This window comes from Bombus vosnesenskii, unplaced genomic scaffold, assembly GCF_011952255.1.
Source record: "Bombus vosnesenskii isolate JDL3184/JDL3185 unplaced genomic scaffold, Bvos_JDL3184-5_v1.1 scf7180000014535, whole genome shotgun sequence".
NCBI classification, from domain to species: domain Eukaryota; kingdom Metazoa; phylum Arthropoda; class Insecta; order Hymenoptera; family Apidae; genus Bombus; species Bombus vosnesenskii.
This window is the reverse complement of record NW_022883506.1, coordinates 1130417-1143409: the sequence shown is the minus strand read 5'-3', so window position 1 is coordinate 1143409 and position 12993 is coordinate 1130417. Positions and strand designations below refer to the sequence as shown.

The window sequence follows — 12993 nt, the reverse complement described above, 5'->3', positions numbered from 1 at the left end:
CGCACACCAAATAGAAAGAAATCGAAATAATAAACGAAACGTCTGTTTAAAAAGCAGCGGTCGATATCGATATGATACGTTGAATGTCAAGTCGAAACAAAAGCGTTTGCACCATAGGAGATTACAAAGGATAGAACGAAAAAAAAAAGAAAGTAAGATTGGAGGTAAAGTTGGTAAGAACAGAGTTGAATGATACACACCTTGACCGCGAAACTTAGATCCCAGATCGAAGGTACGCTGTCGCCGCGTTGATCGATGCAGCACGTCCCGCTAGAAGGATCATCACACTTCCGGTGTGTCGAATCACCGCAGGGTCCATAAAACGTCTCCGTATTGACAAACGCGCGCACGAGTCACGAATCGCAGACTATTTATACGTATATACGTCGAAAACGAAAAACCGAACAAAAACCGTGCGACGAGCGAAGCCAAGCCAAGGAAATCAGGCGCCGTCGGTGGTTCACTGGACGCGCGTGAACCAATCGACACGGTGCTGGTGCATGCACTGTGACATATCGGGCGGTGATTTTTGTCTGTCGGGCGAACTCGGCGAGAGCGGGAGCTCGCCACGGCTTAAACTGACCGCGCAGCGAGAATCGATGCGTAGGAAGCAAGTTGGATCGGTAATCGATGACACCAGTGGATTAGACCGCGGCCCCGAGTGCACTGTGCCGTGCTGTGTGTCAAGAGCAGGACGAAGAATAGCTGGGGATACAACCGCGTACAGAGCGAGCAACGTCGTGCCAGGGCAGTGGCTTGGCTCGGATCAGACTGAGCCGAGTCAACCGTAGGATTCAGATGTGCCTTTACCTTGCGCGCCTTTCCTTTCCTCTACCTTTCCTTCGCCACGCGTTCCGTCTTGCTCGCGCGCTCGGACGTCTCGTGCTGTTCACTCTGTTAATCGTGATCGCGTGGACAGTGACGTAGCTTGCCACTCGGGACTCTTCCTTTGCCCGTTGCGTTCAGCCCTCTTCTTCCTTTCGTGTTTGAAACTGCGGCGCGTCACGCGACTACCAAAACTTTTTCAACGCCGATTGTTACTTGGTTAAGTTGTTGCGATTATACGACCGATTCCACTGGCAGCCAGCCTAAATCGACAGCACAAATTTTTCACCGGACCTGTTGCCAGAATCAGATAGTTTCGAAATAAATCATAATTGCCAGATAGGTGGAAGAATTATTGCCAATGCAAATCGATATTCATATAGACACTCATTATTGTACTGTACATTATTGTATTAGTTCGTTTATCATGTTGTAGTTTATGCTATTATACTATTTATTATATTATTATATTCTTATTAGTTTCTAATTGGAAAATTATGAAATCGCCTGTTTCTAAGAAATTATTCGTTAAGTTATTATATAACTAGGAATTATTGAAATAGCTGTTTATTCTTTTAAATGACTACTGATTTATTTCCTATGTACCTACCACGAAAGTATGAACTGTGTGTAATTTAGGAATTATATCATCTTCGCATTAAGTAAACGATCTTTAAAAGTGGTAATAATTAAATCATCAACTATTAATTCTCTGTCATTCTATAGAATTTAAAATACATTAAAATTCTAATAAAATGAAAATCTACGTGTGATTTGAAAGTTACATGTAATTGAAAAATAAAGACAGCGTTTGTTTCAATGGAAAAAAATAACCACTTATTAGCAGAAGAACTGTAACTAACTTTTCACGTAACTAAAAACGAGTCCGTTTACTCTCATGTACTCGAGAAAAACGATACGGCACTGCGTGTAAGCACAGCATAGCGAAGCGTCTGTCCCTTTCTCAACCGCTACTCACCTTCCTCCGTTGAAGATCTCGGCCTCGTGCCCATCATTCTTCCTAATACTTTGGTACACGCCGCAGAGAAAGGAAGCCCCGTAAAAAGGTGCTGCTCCATAATGCCCATGCAATCGGGTTGACTTCCTAAAAATAAAAGGCAATACGCGACACGTGAATTAAAAGAGCGAAAAGAAAAGGAAGAAAAAAGAGGTAAAACAGAAGAAAGGTTCCTTTAGAATAATCTGTGTTGAAAACTTTATCACTTTTCAAAATGGTATGCCTCGACGCCGTTTCGAGAAGATTTTTTATTCTCGAATTAACATTTATCAAACTGGGTAGAGAAATTGGACAATTTATTTGCCAGGGAACGATAAAGTAAATTGACGCGAGAGCGTCCTATTTAAAACAGGTGTTACAGGTGCATGTTTCGTGGAACAACCGTAGCGTTCTCAAACGATTCCGGTGCTTCTTCTCCAGATCTTATCATGAATTAATATGTATTTCGAACATTCCGAATGACGTTTATTAAAATATTTACGCATTCACCTACAACGCATATGCAATATCGTATTAGATAAACACCGGAATATTGTGGTTAATATTAAATATAATAAAAATATTATTACTTCACTGATTAAAACGTCGTCGTAGGTTTATATAATATTCGATAAAATCAAAACGATTTTAACCTGATTGTATCAAATAGAAAGGAGATATCAATTACCTTATCATTCTTCTAGTTAATGATATTATATTGCGCATAACGATTTGGAATTGCTCGCACAAGAACTACTCTAAAATGTTTCTCGCAAAAAAGTGTCAAATTCAGTCGTTAATACTGCACTCTTTAGATATATTAAAGAACTAAAAAGCGAGTTCGTCGATAAGAAAAGTCGCTCGATAAAATTATGTATATGCTTTCCTGTGATAACATTGTAACATTATTGATTGAATTAGCAAACTGTTTTTATTAACGTCAGAACAAAATAAAAGGAGACAGTATATCGTGAATATCAATAACAATTTCAATAGATCAGAGCTTGTACCACCATATGGTACATTACTATTTAAGCTGAAAAGGTCCCGAGAAATCTAGTAATTTTTTACGTAATGTTGCCGACAATGCACGCAACTAAACTTGTATGTTTTGCGAAGGTTACTACGTGCGAGGTTCCTGTTAGTTCATGTTTTGATATTTTTATGCCGTTAAGTAATGTAGTTTTGTCAAAATATGCAGTGCATATAAGTTTGAAAAACAGTGTTCATATAGTCCTTAAAAAGTACACTCAAGGATAAGTGTCGACGTGGAAAATGGCGTGGTTCGGTGACGGACTGCCTAGCTTGTCGAATTTAAAGGGACAGTTAACAAGCTTTACAAAGGAAGTCTTATCGGAGGGTATAGTAGAGGAAATAGGTATGTACAATCATCTCTGAATCATGTAATCAATGTAAATCATAACCTAGTATCACGTAACGTCAATTACTGACGACTGTCAATGTAAGAGTTTATTTTATCGAGTGAGTGCGTGACGTAATGGCGGGAAATTCGAATCGTAAAGATATAAAATGACGAATACAACTATTCATAATTTCATCATTTACAAATAATATTATAATCTTTTTGCATAGACGAACGATCGAAAGCATTAAAGGAAGCGAACGAAAGATGCGTTGAATTGCAAGAAATACTCAACTCGAAAGACGCTGAAGTAAGTATAATTTTGATTTTTAAATTGCTGATTAGTAATTCATTAATTTATTAATACGTGTTTTTAACTGTCTTAGCCTTGCATAAGAATGTCATTGAAAATATCGTTATATGGAATATACAAATACATAATGTCCTGCAATATGTAATATTCGATAGACAATTTTTTGAAAATGGTAATTCGTTAAATGTAAAAAATTGTCTTGAGTGTATTTATTTTTGTATTTTACTAAGTTCTCATATTTTCACGGCATCTCTAACATTGTACTAATTTTGATTCTACTAATCGATCGCATAACATACTTTATTGCAAATTCTTTACATATACGCAGATGTTGACTACCTCGATAAGGACACAGTTACCTTGCAGTTGGAATTATTTTAACAGATGTTGCTTTCCATATTAAACGGGATTGAGTACTATGTAAACACGTTTACCTTATCTCATATGACACCAACCCCAAATCCTTTCAATTCTCAACAAGGAGCGATAGGAAGCTGTCCTTTATTACATAAGCTATCAATCATACTTTTCACGTAATAAAGCGATACCATTACAATATTTTTTAGAGCATTAAACAAAAAAAGAAAAATAATGACATCGTTTCTTGCCAATCTTTCAAAAGAAAAAAAATACCATTCGATTTCATGACATTTTACACTTTAAATTCCCGTCTTTCTCGTTAAAAACTCATCTAGGAAAGAGCTTAAATATTCCATTTTCCTGGGTATTGTAGCATTGCTTCCATAAAATATTACATGTTCGACCTTCGAACAGCAATCGTTCTATTGTGCAAAAATAGTTTCATCAGGGGAGGGATAGCGAAGGGGGGCAGAGGGGTCATTGAAGTCTGCACGGTCACGTCGTTCCGGTCTGTTATCGCGGACAATTTGTGGAAGCATAAGGGACCGAAAACGTGCATCACGTTTGTTCGTGCTTTTGTGGTAAGCTTCAGGACGGTACCCTCTGTTGTTCTAGGAACCGATAGATAGCGATATCAAAGCCTTTGGCTCTGCATTAACAATACTCGCATCCTATGCCCTCTACCTTCTTTAGAAATACCTATATGCATAACGTTGCAATGTTAACGTACCGATTGACTTTTACGTCATACCTGGGAGATACCGTGTATTTGCCACGAAACGCAACTATTCGTAAATTGATCGCGCAACTATATATATATATATATATGTATGTACATATGTACATATATAGGTGGGAAGAGCTTTAGGGAGGGTGGAATTTATACGATAAAATGAATTGACTAATTAATCATGCGAAGACAGGAGGGAAAGACAAAGAATTTGGGTGGCGAAGAGCAGGGTTTTATTTTTTTGTATACAGAGCGAATTACATGGAAAACAAGGAAAATTTTCAATGTAACATCAATTAGGGATTTATAATTTACGAGAGCTTATGATAAATAATAGCAATTGTATTAATCTTTTTAATAATTGTGTTTTGTCTTATTGAACCGTTATGTGTTTTAGACAGTCGTTCTTTAATTTCGTAAATCATTACACTCGTTATCACGTATGATCATAGAAAATGAAGTTATATTTTACATCAAAATTGTACGTAACTATTATGGTAGTGCAGGCGTATAAAACTGTTGAAACTCTGAAGCATCTGTTAATCGTGTTATCAACCTGCTGGAATCGTAATATCGTTTTCCAATATTAACGTTCGATATCCGAGCCGTGTTCCTAGAATATAAACTACATGGTTTAGGGAGTGTCTTTGATCGAATACGATGGTAATTATAAAGATCGATCGCGTATTCTTTATTGGTTTTTTCGTTCAGTTTGTTTTATAAAACTTCATATCGAAACGTTTTAATGATACTTTCGTTAAATTCTTCCTCGAAACTTTATATTAAAGCTGTTCTATATTAACTTACTTACTAGATATGTTTACAGTAGATTATATAACTTTGATAAATTTGTTGTATCTTTTTTCTAAATTAACTCGCTTACTAGATATGTTTACAGCAGATTATATAACTTCGATAAATTTGTTGATATTTTCTTTTAAATTAACAATTCTATTGAAATTTGAATAAAGGATGTACTTGTAAATAACAAACTTCGCATTAAACTCTATGTGTATAAAAACCCTTAGAAAACATTAATAAATAGACATTATCATTCCGTTGTAATCACCAAAATCTCTAAATATCACAAAATTCATTTTTCCTTTCATATTTTTCTCTGAAGCAGGCTTATCAAATTATCGTTATTTTTCATAAAATATTTCTTCGTCGAAAACTATGCTTACAGGTCTAGAAACTATCGATAACTCGAAAAAAGGTATCTAACCATTTAAGCGCATTACTTGTGGTCGATTTAGAACGTTTCAAATCGTTTCACTTTCGTTGCTCCCAGCTTTCGTAGTAAGATTGTGAACCGTATAGGTGAAATAACGTTTGAAGAAGGGGTTTGGTGGTGGTTATCGCAGCGCAAACCTGAGATAAGGAAGGCAAACAGAAACGCGCATCGTACGGTTCGTATACCCACGGCGTACCACCGGACTTCCTTCTGATTATGGTTACCAATATTTAAGTCCGTAGCGTGATTACCACGTTCCCCATGTCAACTTTCCTTTTTTCCCTCCATTTTTTTCTTCGCTCCCCTTCAGGTTAGAAGATACCGATTTTTCGTTGCTGCTTCAACAAAATCATCGAGTTCCAAAAATAAATACTTTTGACGCCATTATAGCTATCGAACACGTCACGAATGATCTTCAAACTCGCTTCTCAAAATTTCAACATTATCATTTTTTTTATTGTTAGATCACGATGAAAATCCGTTCTAACTTGGATAGTTTGTGGTACTTTACTAATTAAGCTTAGAAATTCATTTTCAGAGTATCGAGTATTCTTTAATCAAGAAACAATCCAGGGTATCTTGAGTTTATCGCGTTCCGATATCAATACATAATCTGCGCCAGGAATGTAACTCGATATATGTATGTAATTAGACAGCAAATAATTTCAGCGATTATGATTATGTTTAATTCTCTATGCTAGGAGTATTAAAATACTACTAAAGACTACTTATCTCATTTTGCATAGATTTCGCTACTACGACGGCAGAACTGTGAACTCCAGAAGGCTGTCGTCGAATTAAACGCAAAACCAAAGGATTCGGTGAGTTTCAAAAATCTTAATTTCTTACTAATATTGTTGTACAAGGTTATACGAGAAACTCCACTAGGAATGTGGACACGTTTTAACGGAGAACTTCGAATAATATTGTCTTCTTTTATACAAACTTGCATATTCAACGCTAGGACAGTCTTCTTTGCAGGATCTTATATGCATTCATGGCTCAGTAATAACACGTTGTTAGTTTAGTTTAAAAAGTATAATATAATAAGGTTGAACGCTAAGCAATAACGTTAATTAAGTATCCAGTATCCATAGGTAATTGTGTTCGTATAAGTTACCAGAAAAATCAGTTTCATCGATATATTTCGATTTCTCCACATTTATTTCATTGAAACCTAATAATTGCCAGGAATTCTGCAATTATGTTCATTACGAATAGCGAGGCCTATATAAATTTACCGATATAAAACGTAACGTTTGCTGAAAAAATTACGACACATTCGGACTTTACAAGTATCTATCAATTATCACGTATATGTATTCCGTAGTATTCCAACTTCCAACTGCCCAAATATCCAAAACATTAATAGAGGATCTTTAATCAATTCGTTTGATTCATGCATAATATAAGTATTATTATATGGTCCGATATTCAACGCCAGTTTATTGCATTTAATATAGTACCAGTTCGACGAGGGGAAAAGTAATACTTTCAAAATATCGTTATTAATTAGTACAGTTGAACATACATTTCCACGAACTTTCATTCGTTGTAATTAATCGGTCTCGATCGGTTCGCTTTCGTTGCTGTTACCGTTGCCAATGCCGTTGTCACTGCCGTTGCTGTTGCCGTGCACGCTGTGTAATGCTGAGTAGCAGCTGATGAGGCAGATACAAAACTGCTAAACACTGTTTCTTCTTCGCATTTCATTTGTACGCCTCGCGCTCTTCTACTCCACTCAACGCTTCCACACGCGTCGTCGGTAATACACGACGCTTAAAACTTCGCTAAGTATGTACATACTTGTATTGGCTTACAAATTCTCTTCGCACTCTGAAATATATATTCTTGTATCTCGTACTACTTTTTTTTTCTTTTACTTGTGTGCCACTTTTACGGGGTTCTAATGCGATTTATTTGAAATAAGTTATCCATTTTCTGAAATAGCCTTCATCTTTAATTAGTATTTATAAAAGCTACTTCCAGATAATTGCAAACTGCATTAACGTCTAAATTAATGACTCAACTTGTACGCTTATCTCTGGTCGTTAGGGAATTTGGCTCTATTCTTCTTCGTCGTAAAAATCAATAATGAAATATGTATATGATAATAACGTAAAAAAGTGCAAAAAAAGTGAAACAGCCTTTTTTTGAACTTGATACTTGTTAAGAGTAGCTGAAGTCAATACGTAATTAATTACGCGACGAAAATGTTAACGTTAGAAATATCCAAGTTTTTGGAGAAATCTGCTATACACATATTTTATGGAGAAGAAAATATACGTGTTTAATTCAGATCAAATAGTTATGTGTAATGAAAATAATTATCCCTAATTGTCGCTAATTCAGCAATGTATCATTCTGATGCAAGTGACGTTTCTAACGTTAACTCTTCTGCTGCGGTATTCTTGGAACTAAAAGCGTTCTTGGTATACAAACCGAGACAGCTTTCGTTGTATGTAACATGAAAGAAATATACGTATAAATAATGATACATATTTAAATATGTACTTTGTACAGTCTGATGCGATAGATGTATAAGAATAACACTGACTTCGTGTTTCAAAGAACGCATACGTATATTGTAGCAAATTTTCATTACAATCTAATATGTAGATAGTTAAAAGACTAATAAATAAACGAAAAATGTCTGATTCTAATATTTTGTTTTTCCTATTATATTTACATTCTTAAATAGGGAAGAATACAATCATTGGACAATTTTTAACAATTACGTTGACTTATCCTACATATACAATTAATATTAAATCAGTGGCACTTAATAGCATTACCGTAGTTACAACAAACTTTCTTAATTCGCTGTCTCGTAAAACAAGCATAAAACATTGAAAGAAGCATTTCACGCGTTTGAAAATTATTCAGCGTTCCATCTATCAATGGAATAGCAGGCAGTACGCGAGTTCCGTTTACAAATGTATTCCTGAATAATATTCATTAGCTTCCTGGTGCGACGTTCTTTTACCATAACCAACGTAACAACAAAAATTGCGTCGCAATAGGTAAAGCAATTTCACGTGGTTTTCACGCAGCTGTTGGGCGCGTACCATTTCATTCTGAGCTCACGAGCAACCCGAGTTCCCTGAACCCACCGACAACCATGTATGCAGAAACGACCGTGTAAGTACAAACGCGTCTCTCTCGAGTGTTACACGCCTCGACAAAATGGAAATGAAAAAGGGAGAAACATGAAAATGGAAACCATCCGTACGACAATGAACGTATCGTAAAGAATCAGTTGCACGATCGACGAAGCACGTACCCTGCTTCGACTCGTAACTTTTACCCTGTTAACATTCGAAAGACGATAACTCATTGTTAGGTCATCGCAATAATAATCCGCGATCGAGTGTCATTAAATTGCTTGCCACGGTGCGTTATTAAGTTTCGAAAGTGACGCAAGCGTTTAGACGCGAATGTAACGCGTCGTTGTGCAACCTGAATGAAGAGCAGCACCCATTTGCTGCCGTTTCCCGCCCAATTCGAGATTATTTTTTCCGTGTGCCATTTTCGCTATAGTAATTCGAACGATTGAAAAGCGAGAAGATTATAGTTTGGTACACGAACGTGGAAGGGTTTACGAAAGCTAGCGTTTTTATTTCTTTGTCCAAGGGAGACCCTATTAAGGATTAAATATTTCTTAAAAAAAAAAATAACGATAAAGAAATATCGAACGAATCTTTGCAATTCCTTTTCATAAACGCAGTGTTAAAAGACTATATTCAACTATGCAAATTGATTGACAGAGAGTTGCAAATAAATGGCTTAATGAGTCAGTAGGGTATTTTCCGTGAATCTGATGCAATTAAGAAGCAATTTGACATTGTTTAATATATGGCTAAATTATATAGCATATAAATATTTAAAAAGACTATCGAGACCCAGAATTTCCGCATTTTCAACTAATGGTCGATTTGTATGTTTTTATTAACGTAATGTGGGGATGACTTAGTCCGTTTAACTGCTCTTTGATGTCGTAAAATTGTTTGAAAAAAAAACAATCTCACGTCTGCTATCGCAAAAACTGCAGTTCTCAATTACAGTTTCTTAGCATAATAGATATTCCGTTCCTATGTTTAATTGGCTAAACCACTTTTTATGCTAGATTATTTTCTTATAACCAGTAGCTCGTAAAATTATATATAACTTGAATGTTTTATACAAATGTACGAAAATACATAGTATAAAGGTAAAAAATACATGTATCTAATTTTTATCTTAAGCGTGCTACATCGTTTTATTGGAAGAAATATTTACTCTTGTTCAAGGAAACGAAATAATTACGCGTTAAGACGTGCATATACATTTTAGGAAAAAACAAATTGAACGAGTGACTCTTTAAGTTTAATTAATTGTCAGAATAGGTAGTTTATTAAATTCGTATTAACTAGAAAGATACATTGTTCGGATTATCCGAGAGGACAAATTATTCCGTACTAAAACAGTTACGTAACTTCGCCAATCAAGAAAGCAATTTCAAAATTAAACATGAGACGATCTAATCTTCTTTCTCGCTAATAACTGATACCATTAAAAATGATAGAAAACAAAATAGAAAATGAAAGAAGGATAAAAAAATTATTGAGTGTTTATCGAAGTTGGCAGTATCAAGATATAAAGAGTGAAAAATATCGTAGAAGGAGATGGCTGAAAAAGCCACTTCGATATTGCACTGTTTCAGTACCACGGCAAGAACGTTCGCTAGGAATGCGAGATAAGCTCGATAACCATAGCCTCGCACTTTATTTCATATCTTGGACCAACAAAGGATTGGTCTTAAACCTCTCTCTGTTCATCCTCGTCATCGTTGTGAGCACCGTTCAAAAAGAAATGTTTCATTCTGTTCAACATTTTTCTTATTGTCGTACCATTTCAAATTCGTGCCTAGCGGTTATTCGAATTAAAATTAGTCGTTCTACATGATCGCGATGGGGTCGGGCACGTGTGGCTTCAACGCGACCGATCACAAGACATTGTGCCACTCACGAGCACCGGATGTAGCCGGTGACCTCCGCCACTTCGACTTTTAATAACTAATCAGATGCTGAAGCATCGTACTGTTTCCATCAGAGCGACCGCGTAAGAACTTGCGATTAAGCAAGATAAAATTCGTCGCAATGAGTCATTCCTTGCCGACAATGGTTCGCGACACATAAATGGTCGACGCATCATTTTTAATCGTCGCGGTTAATGCATCGTAAATTACTTAATACTAAGTTTATTTATAGTATGATACGAATTGTGCCAGTTTTTTATGTATGCCGAAGAAATTAAAAACGTGACCCTGTATCCGTATAAGTATGTGCAGGTGAAACATGTTACGCGCAGATACGGCCTCTCGAAAATGAATATAATGCTGCGTTGATAGTTATTAATACAAATATCAGCTTAATTTGTTAACTGTGAGACACTTTATCGTAGTCGCGTTCGTACTGGCTAAATACATATTAACTTAATAAGAGCACGTTAATTGCCGTTCCATAACACCATTTGAACTTGCATTTAGCACTTATGTGTTTTCAAACGTAGCTCGATAAATGACCGACCTCGTTCTATAACATCTTTATAAAATAGAAATAAGCGTTATCGAATTAGTCGTTGGAAAAGGCACGATTAGTTTTGCTGCGTAAGTGTTTCGATAAAAAACGTGTATAAATTCCTGTGATATTTAAAACACCGTAAAATAATTGATTCTGAAAAAATATTAAACTTCGATACACGAAGTTAAATAACCTTGCACAAAACTGATTGGAAACATGAAAAAGCGAATCGAAAAACTTTGATCTATCTCGCTTTTCTCGTAATTAATTCGAATGAGTTAAACGTTTTATCTTTTGACGAAAAAAAGGAAACGCATCGATCCGATGTAACCAGCGTGTGCCAACGTTAATGGTTCGTTTTCGTTGATAACGCATCAGAGCATGATAGGCTGAATAACGGGGGTGCTTAGTCTCCGGGGGTGATAGTGTCTATGACTACCCTCCAGGAATGGCTATAAATGTAGGTCGAGCGAGCTTTCACTTCGCTTACGTGTCTATCGCTACTCTGTTCGTCTAATTAAGAATTTCGCCAAAAGGTCAGTAGAACAAACCCTTAAATGTTATTTTTATTCGTTAATATTAGAACCACCGCCCCACGCTATCTCTTTGAACGCCACTTTAGTTGATAGCTTTTAATAATACGACTGCCATGAAATTTCACTCGAGAACAAAGTACTATTTACGAAACAGTATCGCTTCCTTTATTCTTTTATTCGAATAGCCGGTAGTACACGATTGAAAATTTCAATGAATCAAACAAAATGGATTAAATTCGCTTTAATAGAGACTGCTTCGCTCGCGAGGATATCGACTATCGGCATTATGTCGATAAAATTCGAAGAAAATTTGATAAAGTATGTTACGACACATTCGCTGTAATTGTATCGAGATAGTGAAAAATAAATTGTTAACTAAATCCATCTGAAATCTAATTGTACGATAGGTCTAACAAACTAATAACTATGCTCAAGTAAAAATGTTTTCCACCATTTTTGGAACCAAATTCCAACATATTTTACAACATATATGGATCTATATATGGAATTAACATTTCAATAGCTTCAAAGCGATCTATTCATTAGATATAGCTTTTGTTATCACCAACCTCTTCTTCATTTTCAAATACGATGATATCAATCGCTGTTCTCAAAGTTATCAAAAAATCTTACAACGCTTTTTAATGACAAACGTGGACAAACGTGGACAAACGTGTTGTATCATGAATGACGTACCAGATTAGCTTCCAGTCGGCGAAGCAGTACTCTTTCGGTGAAAAAGGAAATTCCTCGTAGGTGGGCTCGTACCCACAAAAAACGACGCTGACTGTGATGCCAGTGGGGGAAGAAGCTGAAGAGGGCAATCCCGCGATTATCATAATGTCACCGGTAATGTACCTTTCCCACTCTGGTTTCCTTCAGCTGCGCCCGCAGCCCCGTTCACATGGGGGCCGATAAAAATGTCCTGTCGTTAACAGTGACGCGTTATACATTCGTACACAAACATATCCCAACGGAAAAGGTGGTAGCCTGGCCTAATTACATTATTCATGATTACGTCTGCGGTATTCTTTCGTCTGAACGACACATTTTGCCCGACAGAGAAAACTTTTT

The 12993-nt window shown here is 36.2% G+C and overlaps 2 protein-coding genes across 5 annotated transcripts in view; one reads left to right on the top strand and one right to left on the bottom strand.

Annotated features, from left to right (window-relative positions):
* Positions 1-2631, bottom strand: part of LOC117240024 (band 4.1-like protein 4) — a 63662-nt gene extending 61031 nt beyond the window's left edge. For 2 of the 4 annotated variants that reach the window (XM_033505867.1, XM_033505870.1), the window contains exon 1: positions 201-795. The gene's annotated coding sequence lies outside the window, so the exon portion shown is untranslated. The other 2 variants (XM_033505868.1, XM_033505869.1) reach the window with 2 other exon arrangements.
* Positions 2632-2907: 276 nt separating this feature from the next.
* The window catches only part of LOC117240008 (thyroid receptor-interacting protein 11-like), a 45152-nt gene continuing 35066 nt past the window's right edge, over positions 2908-12993 (top strand). Inside the window, exons 1-3 of the mRNA XM_033505833.1 lie at positions 2908-3200; positions 3416-3495; positions 6569-6643. Of these exons, the coding sequence (XP_033361724.1) occupies positions 3098-3200; positions 3416-3495; positions 6569-6643 (258 nt within the window). The 5' untranslated portion in view covers positions 2908-3097. The remainder of the gene's footprint in view (positions 3201-3415; positions 3496-6568; positions 6644-12993) is intronic.